The 22,029-nt window shown below is 41.2% G+C and overlaps 2 protein-coding genes across 2 annotated transcripts in view; both read left to right on the forward strand.

Annotated features, from left to right (window-relative positions):
• The window catches only part of pomt2 (protein-O-mannosyltransferase 2), an 11,164-nt gene extending 6,330 nt beyond the window's left edge, over positions 1-4,834 (forward strand). The window contains exons 9-21 of the mRNA XM_050062546.1: positions 452-561; positions 649-715; positions 824-884; positions 1,013-1,091; positions 1,444-1,595; positions 1,682-1,773; positions 1,854-1,930; positions 2,015-2,086; positions 2,172-2,231; positions 2,326-2,431; positions 2,532-2,672; positions 3,671-3,782; positions 4,077-4,834. Coding sequence (XP_049918503.1) covers positions 452-561; positions 649-715; positions 824-884; positions 1,013-1,091; positions 1,444-1,595; positions 1,682-1,773; positions 1,854-1,930; positions 2,015-2,086; positions 2,172-2,231; positions 2,326-2,431; positions 2,532-2,672; positions 3,671-3,782; positions 4,077-4,182 — 1,235 coding nt within the window. The 3' untranslated portion in view covers positions 4,183-4,834. The remainder of the gene's footprint in view (positions 1-451; positions 562-648; positions 716-823; positions 885-1,012; positions 1,092-1,443; positions 1,596-1,681; positions 1,774-1,853; positions 1,931-2,014; positions 2,087-2,171; positions 2,232-2,325; positions 2,432-2,531; positions 2,673-3,670; positions 3,783-4,076) is intronic.
• A 776-nt stretch (positions 4,835-5,610) lies between these two features.
• The window catches only part of lin52 (lin-52 DREAM MuvB core complex component), an 18,653-nt gene continuing 2,234 nt past the window's right edge, over positions 5,611-22,029 (forward strand). Inside the window, exons 1-5 of the mRNA XM_050062687.1 lie at positions 5,611-5,672; positions 8,629-8,703; positions 8,801-8,838; positions 8,972-9,038; positions 9,207-9,290. Of these exons, the coding sequence (XP_049918644.1) occupies positions 5,654-5,672; positions 8,629-8,703; positions 8,801-8,838; positions 8,972-9,038; positions 9,207-9,290 (283 nt within the window). The 5' untranslated portion in view covers positions 5,611-5,653. The remainder of the gene's footprint in view (positions 5,673-8,628; positions 8,704-8,800; positions 8,839-8,971; positions 9,039-9,206; positions 9,291-22,029) is intronic.

Below are 22,029 nucleotides of genomic sequence, written 5' to 3' on the forward strand. Positions count from 1 at the left end.
GTAGTTGTTTGCTCAATATTTACCCAAGCAGGAAGAATATCCGAGCTAAAATAAAACGAAGCAGAGTGTAACTGAGCAGACCAGTAATACCACCGCAGATTTGGAAGACGAAGGCCACCTCTCTCATACGGCAAATAAAGCAACTTCAATTGCAGCCTAGCTTTTTTATTGTTTCAAATGAATTTAGCAAGAATGTTATTAATTTTATCAAAAAAACACTTGGGAAGTGGGAGTGGGATTGATTGAAAAAGGTACAGGAATTTTGGCAGTATATCAATGAAAACATACTTAATAATATCATATATAATTTCTGCCAATAGATCCTCCTACACCCTACAAACTAGACCTTTAAATTACATTTCAATTTTATTTATTTATTTATTGTTTAACGTAATTGCTTCTTGTATTGTATAATGATGTGAGGCAATATCTTGTTCTTCTCCCAATGCAGACCTGGCATATGGCTCCACCATCACAGTAAAGAACCTCCGTATAGCTGGAGGCTATTTGCACTCTCACTGGCACTTATACCCAGAAGGAGTGGGAGCAAAGCAGCAGCAGGTCAGGCTACAGTGTGATACATATACATAAGGTGTTATCTGTAATAATTTATACTAAATAAAAGTTGTCTCTGCTGTTTCCTTACAGGTGACAGCCTATCTCCATAAGGACTACAACAACTTGTGGCTTGTTCACAGACAGGATGACAATGGATGTGAGCAGATGGGGTTGATATTCTGTTCAAAGATACCAATAGTGTTCATTTAATTCATAAGGAAATAATGTTCAAGCTTCTTATTGTTTAAGTCTATTGCCTCTTCAGCTCAATCTGGGACACCTGATCTGGTTCGTCATGGTGATATAATTCGACTGGAGCACAAAGAGTAAGTGTCATGACTCCACAGAGCAGTGAAATGAAAAACATATTATTTAATATCCGCCGGTTTAAATCAGATCGCCGATTTAAATGATTCAGTGTTTGTGATGATGTAATATTTCCTGGTGCTTTCAGGACAACCCGTAACCTTCACGCTCACCTCCATGAGGCCCCTCTGACCAAGAAACACTTCCAGGTTACAGGCTATGGCATCGTGAGTAGATCCCAAACATGAAGCTGCACTATAAAAAGATTACTTTTTTCACCGTGCACCAATGACGTGTTAGATGACTTCTGGGTGAAGTTTGTTTCCTGTTGAAGTTACTTTTAACTGTGTTTTTAAGCTGCCAAACTATCAGTTGCGTTATTTAGTATTACTAAGATAATAGGCTACGTTCAGACTGCAGGGAAATCAGATTTGCCGTGAAGTCACACTTCAGAACTCTTCCTCTATACTAAAAAAACAGTCTGTCCTAAAGATGTGATTTGCCTGCAGCCTGATCATAGCCTATGTATTTGTATGTCCCCAATTTTAAAACACATCCCCGCCTTTGTCCTGTTCTCAGAATGGCACAGGTGACACCAACGACCTGTGGCAGGTGGAGGTGTGTGGAGGCCGGAAGGGCGACCTGGTGAAGGTGCTGCGCAGCAAAGTCCGCTTTCTGCACCGAGCTACTGGCTGTGTGCTTTACTCCTCTGGGAAGACTCTCCCAAAGTGGTAAAACTAGTCTCTGCTCTGACTTAACATATTTAGGATTCACTGTGTGTATGGAGAGTCAAAGTACATGCTTTGTTTCTGTTCAGGGGCTGGGAACAGGTGGAGGTGACCTGTAGTCCTTACTTGAAGGAGACTCCAAGCTCTCAGTGGAACATTGAGGATCACATCAACCCCAAATGTAAGATACATACATTCCTATGTTTTTGTCCACACTTCATGATGTCAGACACTAACTCTTCCTCTTGTGTGTTCTGGCAGTGCCCAACATTAGCTTGTCTGTGCTGAAGCCCCATTTTCTGGAGATCCTGCTGGAGTCTCACATTGTCATGATAAGAGTAAGGAACAGTGAGAAATCCATCTGTGATTAAAATATGTGTTTTATAACAAATCATTTACTGACATAAAATATGTCTCTTTAGGGTAACAGTGGTTTGAAACCCAAAGATAATGAGATGAACTCGAAACCCTGGCACTGGCCCATCAATTACCAGGTACAGTGATCCACAGTATAAAGTTTATTTTTTTAAATTCAAAGTAAATGCATAACTACAATTGATTATTCTCATTGCTTTAAAGGGATTGAGGTTTTCTGGAGTGAATGACACAGAGTATCGTGTTTACCTGCTGGGGAACCCTGTAAGTCCGTCTAAAGCATCCTTCATGTTTCCTGTTGTCGCTCCTGTCCGACAAACACACATTAATACCTTCATGATTACACACTCTTTTCCAGGTTATCTGGTGGATGAACCTGGCCAGTTTGGGAGTCTATCCTATCATGGTGGCCGTGGCAGCTATAGCCCTCCAAAGAGGTTTCTCACTGGGCCAGAAAAGAATAGGTATGATTAACAGTGGTACTGACTGATGATGGTTGCAGCAGCAGTAAAAGATTATTTACACATCAAATAAACGGTCCATACTCCACTTGTTTTTTTCCAGAGCATTCCCGTGTGCTCATGAGAGAGGGAGGACTGCTACTCCTCGGCTGGCTGCTGCACTATGCACCTTTCTATACAATGGGTCGTGTCCTCTACTACCACCACTACTTCCCTGCAATGCTCTTCAGTAGCATGCTAACAGGTACCAAGTCCTCATTGCATTTAGCTACTTCAGTTATATTCACAAGAGGTTTTCAGGGAGGAGGGAGGGAGGCAGAGATACTACATGAGGTAAAAGCACTTGCCGCAATTTGTTTTGAAAATCATACTTTTTGTTGGAGTCATAACTATGTCAAATATAAACAAAAAGATATGATACACACATTTTAGATTCTGGCTAGTCCTACCCTGCTGTGCTGTGATTGGCTACTATTAGCCCTAGTCATGACTTCTTTGCTGCAGTCCTACCTGCCTGCAACCTTGACACATCGACGTGACAAGTACTAGCCAATCTAAAAAGTAGAGGTATCCATAAAATGCCTTTCACTGGCAACACAATTCCTGTTTAGATTGCCCATAGCATTATGGGAAGTGTAGTTTCATAGAGTTAGTAGTATAGTTTGAGGCAGCTGTGGCTCACGAGGCACAGTGGGTCGTCCGCTTATTAGAAGGTCAGTGGTTCAATCCCCAGCTCCTGTAGTCCACATGTCGAAGTATTCTTGGGTGAGATACTGAACCCCAAATGTGTGAGTGTGTGTGAATGTTTAATGAGTAGCAGGTGGCACTTTGTATGGTAGCCTTAGCAGCCAGTGTGTGAATGTGTGTGTGTGAATGGGTGAATATGGCAAGTAGTGTAAAAGCGCTTTGAGTGGTTGAAAGACACTGTACAAGTGCAAGTCCATTTACCAAATCTTAGCACATGACTATCCCCAAATCAAAGTAAGACGACGTATGATAATAGGTCCTACTATCATACTACTACATATCACTCCTAAGGAGTAACATAATCCACGAATATGAACTTTTACACGTTGCACAAATGCTTTGGGAGTATCAGAGTAGACGCATTGCTGGCAGGCGCAGTTATCTGTGTTGTCGCATGGAGGCTCACAGTGTCACATTCTGAAAAACCCTGGTGCAGGCATAGCAGTCATGTTGGTCGCAGGGTTCTGTTTAAAGCTTTCTGTTTGTTTTTCACAGGAATTATATTTGACATCCTGCTGAAAAGCACTGACCTGCTACTCCGCCCTCCTTATTGTGATTGGCTGCAGAGACTGGGACAGATGGTGCTTCTGTTGAGTGTTCTTTACAGGTGAGATGATTAGCAGTGTAACTACTGTGAAGGAAATTTTATTGTGGGTCATTCTTACACCATCAGAAACAGTACATCATCAGTTGTTTTTTTTTAGAAGAAATAGATGAGAGGAGCCGTTTGTATTTGCCTGTTGAAGTTGAAGCTAGAGCCAGCAGGTGTTTAGCTTAGCTTAGCACAAAGACTAGAAGCAGGTGGAAACAGCTAGCCTTGTTATAGATGACCTCATAAAACATTTTAAAAGTGTGTCTTTTATTTTGTATAAATCACTGTAATCCATTTTTTGTCTGTCAGTTTCTACCTGTTCCACCCACTCTCCTACGGCATGACGGGTCCTCTGGCACACGAGCCGGGCAGCTCCATGGCTGGTCTGAAGTGGATGGACTCCTGGGAGTTCTAGTCAGCTCTGCACGAAGAATACACTAATAGTTTTGATGTATAACTGTTCTAAATACGAGGGACTTAAACCAATCATGTGTCTCACAGACTTGTGTTGTTTTTTTTTGTTTACACAGAAGGATAATTTTCCTAAGGTACTGACTGAACACACGCCTATAGAATCTCTACCCGTCAATGTATTTATGTGTCTCAACATTTCCAAGTATTATAGTCTGTAATGTGTAAAGACAGCTGTATGAGGCAGACCTGAATCAGTGCAATACGGAAGCCAGAGCGTTGTGAAGTATTTTAAAACACCGATCGACACACTAATCGTCACCAAGCTGCCTTAACTCACAACACATCCCACATCCTGGACTTACATATGAACATGTGTATACTGTACGTCACAATAATAAGCTCAAGTGCCTGAAAGGAGCTCGTGAAAGTTAAAATGCTGCATCCTGGTGTCGGTCAGTTTTAAAGAAAACACTTTGTTACATAGTTACAGGCTATCAGAGAATGTATTTTCATTTGCAATGTCTTGATCTTAGTGCCCGGTATTTTTGTATTGTATTAGCCATCGGTGCTGTCCAGTACTGTAAACGACTACTACTGACTCTCTGTGTCATACGTACATTTCAGTATGATCAATAAACAGTGATATTTTTGTAGTCTGTGCTTACTGATGTTCATATCGTGGTTCTGTTGACCAAATGTTCACCTCAGACCAAGCTTAAACCTTAAACCTTTTTATATTTTATGTACACTTGCATTAGGTATGTATTTTTTTATTTTTTTTTTAAACAGGAGAGCTTCGTTGAGATTAAATATCTCTTTATTTAATAGTATTCTTGACACTAGTCATTTGGAATAAAACCACCAAGAAGATGGTGACGTTGAGGAGATTAATACCTTGAAACTTAACTCATGACAATTTAAAAACTTCCATTGGAAATCTGGAGTTTATTTCTTTAAGTCTGACTTATTTGCAATTTTAGTACTGCTCTCAACCAAAGCTGGAAGAGTATAGAGGCAAAAAAGACACTGTCACTGTGAATAGAGCCAGCAAGAAGTGTGCATTTCCTGCTGATTATATCCAAATCTCTACTGCATTATTCATAAATAGGGAATTTTTATACATCCCATAGAAAGTAATATATTATTCAATAGCTGCAAACATGAAAAACATTATAATAGTATATATAATGTATAATTTAATACATTATAATATATTACTTGACATGCAGCCATATTAACTTATTCATGTAGTCAAAGGAGGCGGTTATGCTGTGAATTAAAATTAAAATAAATAAAAAAAAAAACACTACATAACATTTTTCTACCTTTGTCTTCACCTTGATGCTGGGCTGTATCTCTGATAATACAGCAGTGCGCCCCCTGGTGGCGTGTGTGTGAAATACACCAGTACACGTCAACCCCGAGAACGGCTGCTGTGATTGGCTGTCGTCGATCACGTGTTTATTCTGAAGATGGCGTCTCCAAATGGAGGTAAATTCTAATTCCTTACCCTGCTATGCTGTGTATAAATTGTAAATTTGACGTGTTTAAGGACATTAAATCGTTAGCGACGCCTACGCCGTCTTACACGAACACCTCGAGACGACAGCACACACATGTTAGCGCTGTATTTGTGGTGTTTGGAGATGTTTTTTCGGTTGGCTAAAGCCTTCACTAGCCCCAGTGTTGTGTCAGATCAGTGTAGAGAGGAGCACTGTAGACTGTGAGCTTGAACCCAACAGTCAGTTTGACCCACAGAGCTCAAACTGTGGGTGCTGCTAGCTGTGAACACGGCTAGCCTCAGAGGCTTACTGCTGTACGAGTTACAGGCTAAATCACCTGTATGGGCAACGCAGTGTTTTGTTTCCTAACACCGTTATTAGTGGGTTTTAATCACTGAAGTGTGTCGGTGTTTCACGTTTTGTCTCGCACATAACGTTATTGTTATTATTACAGACTGTACGTTACACTCGTGCTACGTTTTTGTATGTTTCTACAGAAAAGTGCACTGAAAATGTGTCATTAGTGATGGAAAGTAACGAAGTACATTTACTAAAGTACTATACTTCAATACAGTTTCGAGGCACTACTTTACTTAGGGACTGTTCGTCATTTATAAGGGGGAGAGGGTGGTGTAAAAAAGGGGAGGCATGTCAAATAATTTTTTAAGCACAGGGGAGGGAGCTATGCTAATTTATTTTTTCTTAGGGGAGGAGAATAGAAATTGAATGGGTTGTATTTCATATTTATTTTACCCAGACCTCTGGGAAGTGTGCCAGGCTTTGAAGCAGGTTGTTGCAGTACCATAAACAGTGGTACTGCAATATCCGAAGTTTGTCCTGTGAAGCTATTGGGCCCAAAAAAGCTTTTTCCCATAGACTTACATTGGGGAAGAGAAGATTATTAATCAGTGGATACACTTTTTTGAATGTCACAACTTGTCCCAGTATTGAGATTGAATCCATTTGGTCGACAACATTTAGAAAGTCTGACAGAGCTGCAAGATTCAGTCATTTTATCCTCACTCAAATTAGCAAAACGCTAAACAGTAAGTCAGCTGCTTGGGCATGCTTGGCGGCTGTAGGTCTGTAATGCGTCTGCTCTATGGGCCCTATGATGTGGAAGATACAGTTAATTTCATACCTCAGACATAGAGCTTTTTTCACTTAATGCGCCACTGAGCAACTTTCATAGGAATGAACGGGAGCCTGTCGCCAATGCTGTATCCAAGTCTCTTAATATATCCATGATTTTACCGAAGATTCTTAAAGAAAACATGCCTTCCAAATCCACAGGCATGTTTTCTTTAAAAATCCCCAAAATTAAACCATTTATCATAGCCAAAAACTCAGAAAACAGAAATTATTGTTGGACCTTTTAAATTTTCGATAGTCATTGGACACAATATGTGTGATGAACACTTATGTCAGAAAAACACATAACAAATCTGAGCTTAAAATAGTGACATTTCATCAGTATCACTTAACTCTACATGTCATTTATCATCAAAGGGTACATTTTAAGAACTGAATAACTAATTCATGCTGGAGGGAGAGTCACACATATTCTGCTAGTCACTCAGGGAGTCTTGAGGTAAAATACTTGTAGTCCCCCCTACGATAAGTAAAGAACAGTCCCTCCATTTCTATAAGCAGTCTAAACTCCATGTTTTGGAGGCAAATATTGTATGTTTTACTCCACTGCGTTTATTTGATGACTTTGGTCACTTTTTACTTTGATTTCGATTACACAATATACATTTATTAATAAATTGTGATTCATTATTATAGATTAAGATACCTAGCAGTACCTATATAAATTAAAATCATCCCCACCTTTACCAGTTGCAACCTTAAAAGTGATGGACTCACTGATGCATCGTTAGTTATATATGATTCTGAAATGATCCAGTCTGCATAATGATATTTTAATGTTGGTACTATAAGTGTATTCTGATTCTAATGCTCTTGTGCTTTTACTAAAGTATGATTTTGAATGTAAGACTTTTACTTGTAACAGTATATTTTTACAATGCAATATTGCTATTTTACTTAATTAAAAGAACTTAACACTTTTTCCACCACTGTATGCCCTCATGTCCTTATTAAACTGCAGTTGTCTAACCATGGTGACTGACCAAATTATATAATATATAGCCTATATATGAAGACATATTGTCGACTTAACAGTTTATAGAATATGTATGTTAACATATAACTCTATGTATTTATTTATTTTGTGATGGTCACTCTTCTACATATTTTGTATCATGTATATCAAATTTTATGTGTTCATGCAAGTTTGTGTGTGACTATATAGTCTGGCTACGTTTTGTAACACTGTAAACATGACTTAACTTACAGTAATACAAAACATATTTAGTACTGAATTGATTTGATTTATTTGGATCGCTTTTAGCTCACTGACTATCTTCCTAGGGTCCACATTAAAAAACATTTAAGCGTACAATAATTCAGAAACAAAAGTGAAACATGTTCAAAATGTAATGTAATTTTGTATAAAATTTGCATGAAATTTATTTTAATGTCAGATCAAACACACATACAGTGTATGTTATGTTGATATATTGTATAATGTGTACTTTTTGCGACAACCCCTGAATTTTTTTTATCATAAAAGTCACTCCGGGTTTTTTGTTTTAAAAAGCAGTTTGGGTCAGAGGTCAAAGACAGGGATAGGCCTATTTATAATATTTAGAATAATGCCAGCTATATTTGCTTAACCCCAGTAGTTACATTTGTTGTATGTTTCTATCTCGACTCTTCCACTTTTGCTTAGAGGCGTACATGCAACAAAAATGTACATAATGCCATACTACTAATAATTACTTTGGGAACTTAATGAAACCCTGCCACTACATTATTACACAAATGCAATGTATATATTTTCCATAGAAATTTAAAAAAAAAATGTTGTGTCTTGCTAGGTGACGATTTTGAGAGCTCTTTGCTGAGTTTGGAGAAGTTGGACAGAGCTTCACCAGACCTGTGGCCCGAGCAGTGTAAGTTCACACTCTCCCTGCTCTTGTGTAATTAGTCACTATGGAATTATGTTTTATGTCGCTATAATCTTGATTACCTTGTAATCTGTTTTTACAGTGCCCGGAGTTGCAGAATTTGCTGCATCTTGTAAAAATGTGAGTTACATTCACCGTTGCTCACTTTGATTTACAGACTAGATAATTAAATAGGCTTGACATAGTGTGATACATCGGCCTGATCTATAAATCTTGTTGTGTGCTGAGACCTTTGTTGTGTCTTACATCACAGCCCATCACTAATTCTCCCCCCAAATGGATGGCTGAGCTAGAGAGCGAGGACATTGAGATGTTGAAAGGTAATGTACAAAACGGCAGGAATGTTATTTTGTTACATTTTCAGTTGGTGTTAAACAGGAACATTGTAGACGTAAATAGTTTTGACGTATAATCCTGTCAAATGGGATAAGATTTTGCTGAAACTAGTTACACGTACCTGAGAGCTTTTGTTATGGGTCTTTCTGTAGAGCTGGGAAGTCTGACCACAGCTAACCTGATGGAGAAGGTCAAAGGACTTCAGAACCTCGCTTACCAGCTCGGCTTAGAGGAGTGTGAGTACATGAACAACACAAAACATTAAAAAGTGCCTTTATATTCACCTATTACACCTATTCAAATACATAGATAACAGCTCCAGGTAAGTCACATGCTACCACTAGATGGTGCTCATAGCCTTTTTCTATTTAGCCAGTGCTAAGCATCCGTCTGTACTTTCACTTTCAACACCCACTGCACATAGGCTTATATGTTTTTTATCCAAAGACAGAATGGATAATTCTGAAATTAAAACTTCGCCATTTAGAGTTTACTCTCAGACAGCAGAAATAAATTGACCTTGAGGCCTAAAATATTGCATATTCAGGTCAGATTGTAAAATTGGAAAAGGTAAGAAACAATGGCATGCCCACAAGAGCCCACACAACAAGTGCTCAAGCATTTGATTGACGCAAAATCTAGTTTTAATCCATTCACCGCTGCCTCCATTGTCATAATCCGTGTGGATTAGAGAGATGCTGCTAAATGCTCTTGGTGAAAAATGGGTATTTTATTCTTCCAGTGAAAAAGCACACAAGCAGTGAAGAATTGTGTTTTAGCCCCTCCTCCCTTAATGGGATGGAAGATATAAATAAATGTACATTGATTTTTTTTTTTTTCCCCAAGTCATTTACATTCAGCCGACATGCCTGTACATAGGGGCAAAAAGATGTGATGTAGACAGTTGAAATGTTGCACTGGTGCCTGATTGTACTGCTTTGTAAAAGTCCATTAAGACAGGCGGTATGTATGAATCCAATTATGCCAGGAATAATTTGAAATGTGTTTGATGAAATTTCAAAGATACATAAGGTGAAAGTCTTTAATTATCCTAAGAGATCATCAGATTGTAAGCAAGGGAGTTGACTCCAGAGTGATTGAAATGCCTTCTGCTATTGTATAAAGCACACATATCCAAATGGACATACCACAGGATTCACCCAAGAGAGCCTAGATAAGAGTAGCTACGTATGAACAGGCTATAGATTGTGTAGCGTGTGTCATATCTGCATAGACTTTAAGTCGTCATTTAGTTGTAAAAGTGTCTAATCTCCCCGACTTCCCCAAACCCACAGCAGCATGTAATCTGGCTGGTATAAAGATGTTAGCTGTCACAGGTGCAGGCCTGCAGACTTTGCAATCATGTCATGTACCTCGGAATGACGGGACACAATGATGGTTATTATTGGTGTCGGAGCAGCCCTGTAATGGGTGCCTGTTTAATGCTCTCTGGTTTAATTTTCTCCTTTTCCCGGCTGTCAGGGGAGGCCTTGTAAATCTCAGCTACTTTTTCATCATGTTTGTGCACTCTTCAGTACCCGTAAACGAGACTCCGCAGAGGCGCGGCGGAGCGAGGGCAGGGGGGACAGGATTTACTGCCCCTCCCCCTTCAACATGTGGACCATTAAAGAGGAAGCTGGTTAATGGGCAGAGCACAATCAAGCAGTGAAAACTCCCCTACTGCAGCGAGAGACGGGACCTGGACCAAACATTATTACAAGAGCATCACTCCCCTGTGCCCAGAGTACACCTAAGCAGCACTAGTGCGGGTTACTGCTTCTTCTTGGCAATCGTGCACTGTGCACATACTGCTGTACACTCATGTTTGTACATATGTGTTAACATGGATGTGAAGGGGGGATGTAACACACCCTTAATCCCCCCTTCCGTCCTCCACCAGCACCCCCAATAGTTGCTGTGTGACGCTGGCCCGGGCTAGTCCCAGAGGGGCTTGACGCGTGCCTCTTCCTCAGGCCACAGCTGTTACTCCGCCCCATGATGAATGCCCCTGTCGTGGGCCGCTGAGCGGGCATCAAGCCCTGAGTCTCTGGGGAAAGATGAGGGCTCTGATAAGTGCTGTTATTGGAGGTAATTGAAAGCTGAGTGTTCCTCTGGGATGCACTGGAGGGCCTGTGCTGCTGCGCACCAAACTGCTGGAGTTGGTGATGGTGCTCTATCACACTTGTGGGCTCAAGGCTACTGAACGCCACTTGACACTTATCTGTCTAGAACATGCTGTTAATTTGGACAGGTCTCTACTGTACACTGTGCTTGTTCATTTAGATTTTTCTCTTTTCGAAACCAAATTAAAACCAATCACAGGAAATGTTAAAAAAAAAAAAAAAAAAAAGGCCTACAAGCAACAGGCTAACTACGGTGCCTGAAGAGCTGAGTAGCATTTTTGAGTGAATGCCTTCAATCTGATAATATGATTGGGTGGTGCTTTCATGAGATATTAATAAATTGTGGAAAAGGTATACTATTGAGATTTGTCAGCGTTCGAGTGAACTGTGTCAACTCTTCAGTTCTGAGAAACCTCCTTTTTATAGTGTCTGCGCCGCAACAACAAGGAGCAATCGTAGTTCTTTGAACACCAATTTGAGGGACTTTTTTAGCTCCTGTTTCAGAGTAGATACTCCTCCAGTACAAGAGGAACCATAAGTGATGTAAGTCTGCATTGACTGGTTAAACGCATGAGCCAGTGCATCACCAGCAATAGCCATTTTCGACAACCAGTGCACAGTTTTGCTACTGTTTCCAGGCTGAATGACGTGTTGTCTTGAAATGTTGTGAAACGGTGTGCAGTGGGCTTTGAGGTACATTTGCTCTGGTTTGATGGGTGTGTCAGAGGTGTGCCCAATCAGCAGCAACGTGTAGGCAAAGTTATTGTGCATACAACTGTTGTGTTTCATTTCACACTTGCACCATTGAGCCCCGTTTCCACCGAGCAGCAGGGTATGGTTTGGTACACATATTTTCTGTTTGCACTGTGTAAAGTTGTGGATGGTACCAATGGAACTTTTCCATACCATCCCCATTATTGGTCACCCCTCTGTTGGGGTACCTAGCACACAGATGTGGTACTAAAAGGTGGAGCTGTGAACACTACAGTCTGTTGATTGGTCGACAGTGGATGGTCACTCTGCTCAGGGCTGAGTTGTGGCTGGTTTTGGAGCTCATGTAACCACTGTTCATATCGTGGCAAGTTTCACATATATTAGTAAACTAAAACTATAAAATGAAAGGATGTTTTGCTGCCTCTTGCAGCTGCTGTAGAGAAAAAAAACTCAATTCACCGGGCCGACTGCCGGCAACATTTAAGGTGGAACATTTACTTGAAATGTTACTCAATGCATGAGTTGATGACGTGAATCCATCAGCACACCTTAAATTTCACTGTAACATCTTTGACCATTGCTCTAGTTTTATGACATACACTTTTAGTAATGAGTGGATCTTCACACGTTAAAATGTTTCAACCGGATTATGTGAACAGAATATATTCTAATCCTCACTCTGAGAAAAAAAAAGGGTCGTGGAGCATTATTCCTGTGGGCCTCGGCAACACTAAACCCCTGAGCTTGCCTGAGAAGGACTAAATGCACAATGCAGTGCTATTTTTAAATATCCCATGGAGACAGACTTTTGTTCTGAAAATGTCGCCATGCAACCCCGTTCTGTGGACGATAAATGAGGTACAGACTTCCATCTGTGTCTCCCGAGATGTGAAAATACAGTGAGTGCAAGACGGAGCAGTTAGTGACGACAACAGCCCCACCCACATTTGAGGGTACTGTTTGCGGTGGAACCACCAAACAGACCTAGGGTTTAGGTACCATGTCTAAAGGGTTACTTTTGGTTTTAGAGGTACCATACCGAAAGTGTTTGGTGGAAACAGGTCTTTATAGAACCATGCTGATGGGACACAGTAGGTGAAATTGCACTTTCTTCATCGTATTTCTTATTGACAGGTCTAATGAATGGTAGAGGGGCACAAGTGTCAATATGCAAACAGAAATTTGAGGGCTTTTCTACATCCATTTATGGCAGACTGTGTCTGTGCAAATGACGCTCATGCCCTAGCGCCCTGTGTCACTGATCGACACTTAGAAGACAGAATCCGGCTTTATAAATCTTACGAGAAGAATGTGTATGCATATTTCTGCCTTTGTGCGTACCCATCGTTTTAGTTGTAATCTGCACAGAGTTTTATGCAAGACATGACACAGGTTACATCACCATATAAAAGTTATCAAAAAAAACTTTGATATCTAGTCAAAAACAACGCCACTCGGTTTATTCTGGCTGTAGGACCACCTGTTGTCTCTCATGTAGCACGGCAGAGCACCTCTCCTCCATGGTGACACCACCCAGCGTAGACCCAGGCTGACCCCTGTTGCGTCTGCCTGTGTGAAGGTGAGGCTGAAGGTCGCCCTGCCCTGACAGCTCCTAATGGGCCCATATTCACCACCGCCTCCTCCTCCTCACCCTCAGGATCAATCTCCGGCCTATTAGAAGCATGCCGCTGCTGAATATGATTGCATTCACTGGGCCCCACTGGTGCTAATGTGCCTCCATCAATCCATCAAGGCGGGCTGACCGCGGGGCGGGCGGTTATGAAGTGCCTGAGCTGACAGCCGTTGAATGAGGAACAGGGGATGCCTCCCTGCCGCCACTACCCTTCTTCCTCCTCCTCACCTCTACTACTCCACTAGGCTTGTCTTTAAAGCTCTCTCTTGTGTGATCGTGGGCTCGTAGTTGCGATGAATGGCGGAATAGTGGTGCATATCTTTGAAGGTGACACATTCGCTGTAAGGAAAGTGAAGAGGCATCAAAGATAGTTCAGTTTTTATCATCTGTATATTCAGTAACCTTGATACTTGTGTAGTTAGTTCTCTCAAATTGGCTCACATAGAAATATCTTTCTAATTATTGGGCGTGCTGTTTCATAAAAGCGCTGCCACTATAGTGGTGGCCCATTGTTGGAAAATCTTTAGCAGCTCCACTCACATTTTGCAACAGGATGACGCGAGTATCTTCTTCCTCTGTGTAGCAGGTTGCAGCTGTATCTGATGGAGCCTGTCCATATCTTAGGCAGGATCAGTGTCGGAGCTTAACACACACACACACACACATTCACACACCGCTCTTCAGTTCTGCCTGCCTGCCGCCTCCCTGAGCAGATCGGAAATGACACCTCATTTCCATAAAGGCATTAGGAATTCATTGGATTTTCTTTCCCAGCTAATCATAGTGCGGGTGTAAAACCTTTTAGGCTTTTTAATGAATGATTTTTGACTGATTGCCTATTAATAAGGACACCTCTTGAACAGGCATAGGCTGGGGCAGGGGTTGGGAGGTGCAGATGTGTTTGTTTTGGTGTGTGTGTGTGTGTGTGTGTCAGCCAGGCGAAAATGCATTGGAGAAGGAGGAGGAGGAGAGGAGGGGTGGGCCCTCTCGGTTGGGACATAAAGAGGAACCAGTGGCTCCCCTGGGAAATCACAGCTCGTGTCTGCATCTTAAATATCCCTGTGAAGTATCAATAAGTGGGTAATTGAATTTTGAACACAAACATGAGCGTCAGGTGTATGTGTTGCGAGACGGGGGTGCTGTGGGGGCGTAGGCTGAATGTGTGTGCCTCCAAGTGTTTCTTCGCTCGTGTGTTTGTGTGTGTGTCATCTCCTCTGTGTCTCCCTTGTCCCCCGGGGAGGAGGGCGGTGAAAGAGGATGTTAAATCCATTAAATAAAGCTTACAGCCCGTAATAGCTGAGCAGCACTCGGAGATGGGCAGTGAGGGTCAGATAAGTCCTCTTAACTCTTAATGAAAGTGAATTGGGGCAGTCGGGGCCGGGGTCCAGGACTCCAGTTAACCCAGGTGGTCATCTGTCTTTGGAGCTAACAGGGGTCCAGCGGCTCAGCGGGAGCGTGCCATCGAGAGAGGCAGCCAGGGGTGGGGGTTGCTCGGGGGGCAAAGCGATGATTACTCTCATTTTATACACAGGGGAGTCGTGGTGGGGGCTGGGAGTGGGCTGTGACAATGACACCCAGATCACTCACCGTAAACGAGGGGAAAGTAAGATGTTACACCACAGCGTTTCCTCTCACATTTACATTCGAGCCACCTGGGATTCGGCCATTGAAAATGATTTGCCAGTGCAGAACAGAAAATTACAGAAACATTTGGGCGCCACCGAACGTACAGCATAGCTTAAGTCCACCCTGTTTTATTTTGGGAAAAGGGCAACATTTTAAATAGCCTCAGGGCATATTTAGCTGTTTGCAAATATAGGTTAATCTCTATTGTTATAATGTGCCTTGGAAGCATTAATCGGGCCCAAAGCAGGCCAGAGGATTACTGGGCTGATGGAGGAGCTGGGGGGACGCAGGAGCCTCCATATTGGCCTCTGTGCCATCATGGCCTCCGCCCTCATTCTGATGATAACCTGGTGAAGATCTGTTTTTTACATATTGTGTCTGTCTATGGATAAAAGATCTGATATGGGTCAAATTATTATATACACAGAGTTCCTACTGTTCCTTGAAATCCTTGAAAGTTTGTGCATTTGAGGGGAAAAAATCAGGACTATGGAAGATTTGTAAAATAGACAGAAATAGACCTGGTTCATTGAAAGTGCTTGAATTTGTATATTTTGTTCAAAAACAGAAATTGAAATTATTTTTGATTTGTTTTTTAACTTAATGTTAAAAAGTAAAATGGCTTCCTTAAATATTTGTGTGTAGGGCCGACGTGCTGACGGAATTTCTCCTGCAATAATAAAAGGTGGCTTGACAGCAGGATATGAGGTATTACTGCCATGTTTTATTGTTTTTGCAGACTTCTCAATTTATCATGATTTTAGTGCCTTGTAGGGCTGCCCTCTGAAAGTCAGAGATTTAAATCATCAGTACAACGAGACCATCCAGTTGACTGAGATTGCATCAAGTTGAGCAGTCTGTTCAGTGTACTTCTGGGAATGTTGTAGTCCCCAGATTTTGCTGCAGAGTGAGCGCTCCTTGCTCTCATTGGATATGGAGGCAGCTACCTGGAGAAGAAGACACCTGTAATGCTCCAAAATTTTCTGCCTTCTGATTAGAAGTGGTGAATTTACAGCTAACACCAACTTAATACGAAACAGTCTCAGGGTTTCTGATATCTAGTGTTGGCAAAAAAAAAGGCCAACACTAGATTAGCGTAGTTAGCTTGTTTATTATATTACGTGAATGTCACTATCACACTGAACGTCCTTCTTAACCTTGTTCAAACTCTCAAACTCTATGGAAAAAAAGGAACGAATAGTCAAATATTCATATTGAACAGCCAAAGCTGATTTGACTGGCATAATAAGTCAGGTACAGCCCTAGTGCTTTGTAACTTATTGTTAGGCTATTATTACTATAATTGAAAACTATAATAATTGCGTTTTAATTGACAAAGATTTAAAACAAACAAATACTTCTTCATTGTTAATTAAGAAACATAGAAGGGCAGCGAGGTGCACTAAATGGTGCTGCGTTTTTTCAGCTGAGACACTTTGGTTGCTTCTGGTTGTGGTTCTGTCTGAGTACCTGCGAAAGTAAAAATGTCAGCACAAGGTAGAGTACTTGCTCTGGATGAAGGAAAGGCTGAAGCACGAAGGGAAAGAGGACAGACTCGTCGGTCTCTGTGGGTTCAGTATCAATTTCTCTTCCTTTGTTTTTATGAGGCAATGTGATGGTTGGTCTTTGTGGTATTTGTACCACCCCTCTTTCACTGTGATTGGACGGCTGGGTAAAAAGTGTCCAGTGACTAGTGACTGCAGTGTTTTACCCAAAGATAAATACTTTTCATCTCTCAAAGACCAGAAGAAAAATGGCAAACATTCAACACTCAGTTGCTTGTCATGTTGCTTTTATTTATTGCATAGTAGAAATACGTGGTACTCCCTTGAAAGAGGGGAAAAAAGAAAAAGCAGATGTGGCAGTTGCCTGCCATCCCTCGCAGTCCGCCTGTCAATGACACAGTATTGCAAGACAGCAGTTGATGCGACAGCCCTAGGTGAGCTTCCATAGAGCTAGTTCTCATTAAAATAATTCTCAGTGCTGTAACAGTGATAAACCTTAATCAGTGTCTCAAACTGTCATTTTGGCTCCTTGAATTTTAGGGAACAGTATAAAGTCCTTGAATTATCCTTGAATATGATCTTTCAGAAGGTGTGTGAACCCTGAATACAGTATGGTGTGGCTGTGTGTATTGAACTACCATGGGCAGCCTGTGTTGGAATCTCAGACCAGTTAGGGCTGAATGATAATTAGATAGCAACAAATCAACGGGGCAAGGAGATGGCCCGCAGAATCCATAAGGTGTCATTTAGTATGGATGGCAGTGGTAACAAGATGCTGATTAACTTAGTGCAAAATTAGTAATTGACCTTTCTAATCAACTAAACAAATCTCTAAATCCCACTAATCAGTATTGATCTCCCCTGTTGTATGACAAAGCCAGTGTATGGGTGTGTTTGTGTGTGTGTGTGTGTGTGTGTGTGTGTAGGTGACTGTGCAAGTAAGTGAGCAGATGTTTTTGAGGCTTTCTAACTTCATCAAAAATTCACTGTAATTTGTGGTAAAAAATAAGTTAATCATAACTAATTTGTGAAGTAAAATAACTGGCAGAAAGAAGTAAAATAGAGCTCTGTAACAAACTACTGCAGCTAAGTTAAACATCAACCATTTATCGTCACTTTTTTTTTACCTAGAAATGTTCCAGGGAATTCCATTTAAACGTTTTTTACTACCAGTTAGCGTTTGCTTTTAATCACAGAAGACATTTTGACATGTGGAAATGATAAAATTAAAGATGGCTGAATTCCATTTAGCTGCTTCAGTTTCAAGTTCCTGCTATCAAATGCGGACTGACTGTTAAACACACAAGTTTCCATCCAAATGTAGCACAAATTATGAATGAATAATCCAGTTACAATAATCCAGGTTATCAGCAAAAGAAGGTGGATGAATGCATGTTACCATCTAGGAATGGGCAGAGGTACTCGAGTATTTCGTATAGAGTAATCACTGCCCAACCTCACAGGTGTGAACAGGAGTTTGATATATATTTTTTTTTCTATTTAAAATAGATAAAATCTTATTTCATTGTAGAGCTGAATGCAGTGTATTGCTCCACTCAGCGCCACCTTGACCCACTATTACTCTCTCTGTTTATCATGAGATTGCTGCTGCAGGAGTGTGAGCTCCACAGCAGGGAACAATTGGTGGAAGTCCACTCGCACACACACACAGACAGGAATAACTCATAGCATCACACGGCTAATGTTACCTAAAGGTTGTCAAAGGACAGAGTCAGGCTGTGTCGGTGTCAGTTCAGGTGTTGGATGTTAGCAGCTGCTGCTGTGTTAGCTCGTGCTAACTAGGTAGAAGTTGAAATGACCGCAAGGAAGGCAGCCCTGGAGTCCAGAGATGGTTCTTCAGTGCTGCATTTATCCTATGTAACACCAGTGACAGGACGTTAGCTGATTTTTCTCATGTTAACTTTGAATTTGTGGTTAAGTAGGCTAATTGAAGCCTGATTGTTCAATAAATGAATTTCACATTGCACGTCTGCACGGCTAATTTACATTCCTATTCTTATGTTAGATTTTTTTTTTGCGAGTACTCGAGTACACTATAATGATTTAATGCGAGTGCTTCAATGTGAAAGTTACTACTACTACTACTACTACACTACTGTGCATTGAGACAGCTGGTGACAATAATTTTCGAATCGGGTGCCATCCAACCATTGCAGATGAAGAATTTCAGTCAAACCTCAAACAAAGAAATCAATGTAGAACGCATGATGAAAATATGACATTTATGTTTGTTTCGTATATTAATTCAAGAAAGGTTGCAGTCTCCTCATCGCTCCACACAGATCTGATATTTTTTGTCTGCCACAATTTTTCATCTCGTCAGTGGTTTGGGAAGTTACAACGGAGTTTTAAGTCACATGCTTCGTGCACGTTATGATAAATTCACTAAATATGTGTCCACTGAATTGGTTGGATTTGGCTTTTATTTTTACACAGGGTGGCTGGTGGCTGATAATTTCCAACCCTGTTTATATAAAAACTTTTCACATCAGCCCAGTGTAGAAGGTATTTGCCTGCCAGGTATTTTATGATGCAAATTGAAAATGCACATGTAAACAGGTGGATGAAACACTTGAATATATCGGAGCCATCGTCAGTTTTCGTAGTAACGCCTGTGCCGTCACGTACTATGATCCTATCATAGCTCTTTCAGCGGTCCTGTTATATTTGCTTTTACTTAGAGTTCATCTTATGTTGCATTCTTCCCCACCTTACATACTCTGTAATAACTTGCTGAACACTTCCACATATTTCCTTTTTATAAAAAAAGAGAGCTGCACATCATAAAGTCAGCACTGATTTATGTTTAATGGGGTCTTTAATGTGATTATATCAATGATATTTCTATCTTGAGTAGGGGGAGGCTGAACTGAACCATAATTAATAAGACGCTCAGTGGGGTGAGGGGTCTCAGGAGGAGTGGCAGAGCCATCCTTGATCTGTTTTACAGTTGAGGCTCATCAAGAGATGGAGAAAGTGATAACAAGAGAGAGAGAGAGAAGCATGACACCTTAAAAATCAAAAAATACCCTTTACCGTTCCTGGTGTAACTGCTCCTAATAAGAAAGTGACATCAGCGCACTTGGCGGCTTACGGGTCATCCCAATATAATTGCTTTCCCTCGCCTAATTTTGATGGCTTCATTTCAATCTAAAGCACCCTATGCATGTCCAGGGGTCCCCGATGACTTTGTTTAGGGTGATTTGAAGAGACAGCAAAGTGCAAAATGAATCCATCCCATTCCAATTAGCATCATCCTTAACCTAATGAGGGACACCTCAAGGTGACGTGGCCCCCACGCCCAGATGCACCATTATCATTCCGCACTGGGCAACTCATCTAAATTACTAACTGGCCCAGCTTTTTCATTAGCCGCTGTGGGCGGGGGAGGCGGGGGCCCTTCACACCAGCGCGCAGGCAGACAGCAGCCAGCTGAGATCCTGATCATATTCTTCTTGCAGACATCATGAAGGTGGATGACTTTCTGCTAAATGCCCATTTGAAATCAGTCCTCTCTCTGCTGCTCTGTACTCTTATATTTGTGTGATGTACAAGGTTAGTTAGAAACTGAATAGAGTCGCTGATGTGATCTTTGCAGCTCATAAAAACTGTAGTGCAGCCTGGAGCCTGATCCTCTTCTTATCTTTTACAGAGTAATTACTGTACCTGGATGATGCATCTCCAGGGTTTATAATGATGCTGCAGCAAAGTCCCCGCAGTCTCCATAGTGACACGAGGGTTTGTCTGTGACAGAAAAGCCTCAGCAATGATTGCTCTCCCTGTGAAGACCAGTTTTACAATGGGCCTTCAGCAGGGACAATTCTGTTGTAGGCCTGTCAATGGCACAGAGTGTGAAGCCTAGCTCACTGGATCCCACCCAGACATCCTGCTGTGTAGGGCCTTTAACAATTTAAACAATGCGTTTTAGTTGCATCACAGATGTCGCTCTACAGGGTGTGGAAAATGAGTAGAGCTCGGAAATATTTGCACTCCATACCGTAATGTAACTGTAATTTTGGTATAATTATTGGTACATTTATTTACAGGGGATAGTGATGTGGTCTCTGAGGAAAAAAAACTTTATTTTTTTTAATTTATTTATTTATTTATTTTCAGTTGTATCGTAATGCAAAATACAAGATGATATCTAGTCTCAGCTCATGTAGTGAAGGGGAGGGAGGGGGGTTGGGGGATCTGAACTCTCTCCCCCAAATCCCCCTCCCTTACCCACCACAGAGATGTTCTTTTTTCTTTTTGCAAAAACAAAAAATGGCTGTCAAGAGCATGTCAAACCAACAGGAGTTGATGTAACTATAACCTTTAAGCAATGCACAGAAAAAGAAGTTGGCCAGTCATGAGCCTGAAAACAAGCTTGTAGCAGAAGGCTGCCTGGAGCAGTGACCTCTATAGCTCATTCTGATGCCTCTGCTCCTCCATGTAGTGGAAGAGTCACTGAACGTTTATTTAAAACATCCCGTTCGCAAGGTTACAGCCAACACAGTTTTGGTCATGTCAGCCGTTGCAAGGAATGTCGCCTCATTTGTGATGCCTCATAAAAGCACACTCTGACATCTCAAGCCAAAAACTCAGTTTTCCCTGTCAACAGGTCAATGCTGATAACAAGTTTCTGAACACCTTCACCCTGGATGGAGTTTTAGTAAAGGTCCATTTTAAGTGGCCTAAAACGCAGTTTGTGTGTGGATGAAAGGCCAAATGCATAGAAAAAACTGCATTTTCAAATATACCCATCAATCTGTGGACAAGGCCTAAAACAAAGCAAAAATATCTACTGCTTACAACTCTTACAGAGTACTGTATCTATGAGTGTTTTCCCCTCTCAGACTCTTTTATTTGAACTTTTAATGCCTCCGCGCTGGCGATAACCATGGCCAGAGGCATTTTGTTTTTGGGTTGTTCGTCCATCCATCCGGCCCACTCTAGTTAACGTGATATCTCAAGAACACCTTGAGGGAATTTCCTTACATTTGGCACAAACATCCACTTGAACTCAGCAATGGACTGATTAGATATTAATGGTCAAATGTCACAAATTATGACAGATTTTAAATAAATGTCTAATAGGATAAAATGATAACAAGATGACATTTTCTATCCAGAGGGTCAAAGTTCAACTTTACTTTGACATCATAAAGTTCTTTGAAAACACTTTCCTGGCCATTACTCAAAGCCATAACTTCAGAACACAAGGAGAGACATTTGGTCAAATACTGAATTGGTGACACTAATCTTCGGTGTCCACCTTGAAACTGTGCTGAGTGTCTAGATCAGGGGTGGCCAACCAGTCAGAGACCAAGAGCCACAAAAATTACCGTGGTAGTACAGAGAGCCACAT

Source organism: Epinephelus moara, chromosome 14 (genome assembly GCF_006386435.1).
Source record: "Epinephelus moara isolate mb chromosome 14, YSFRI_EMoa_1.0, whole genome shotgun sequence".
Classification (NCBI taxonomy): Eukaryota; Metazoa; Chordata; class Actinopteri; order Perciformes; family Serranidae; genus Epinephelus; species Epinephelus moara.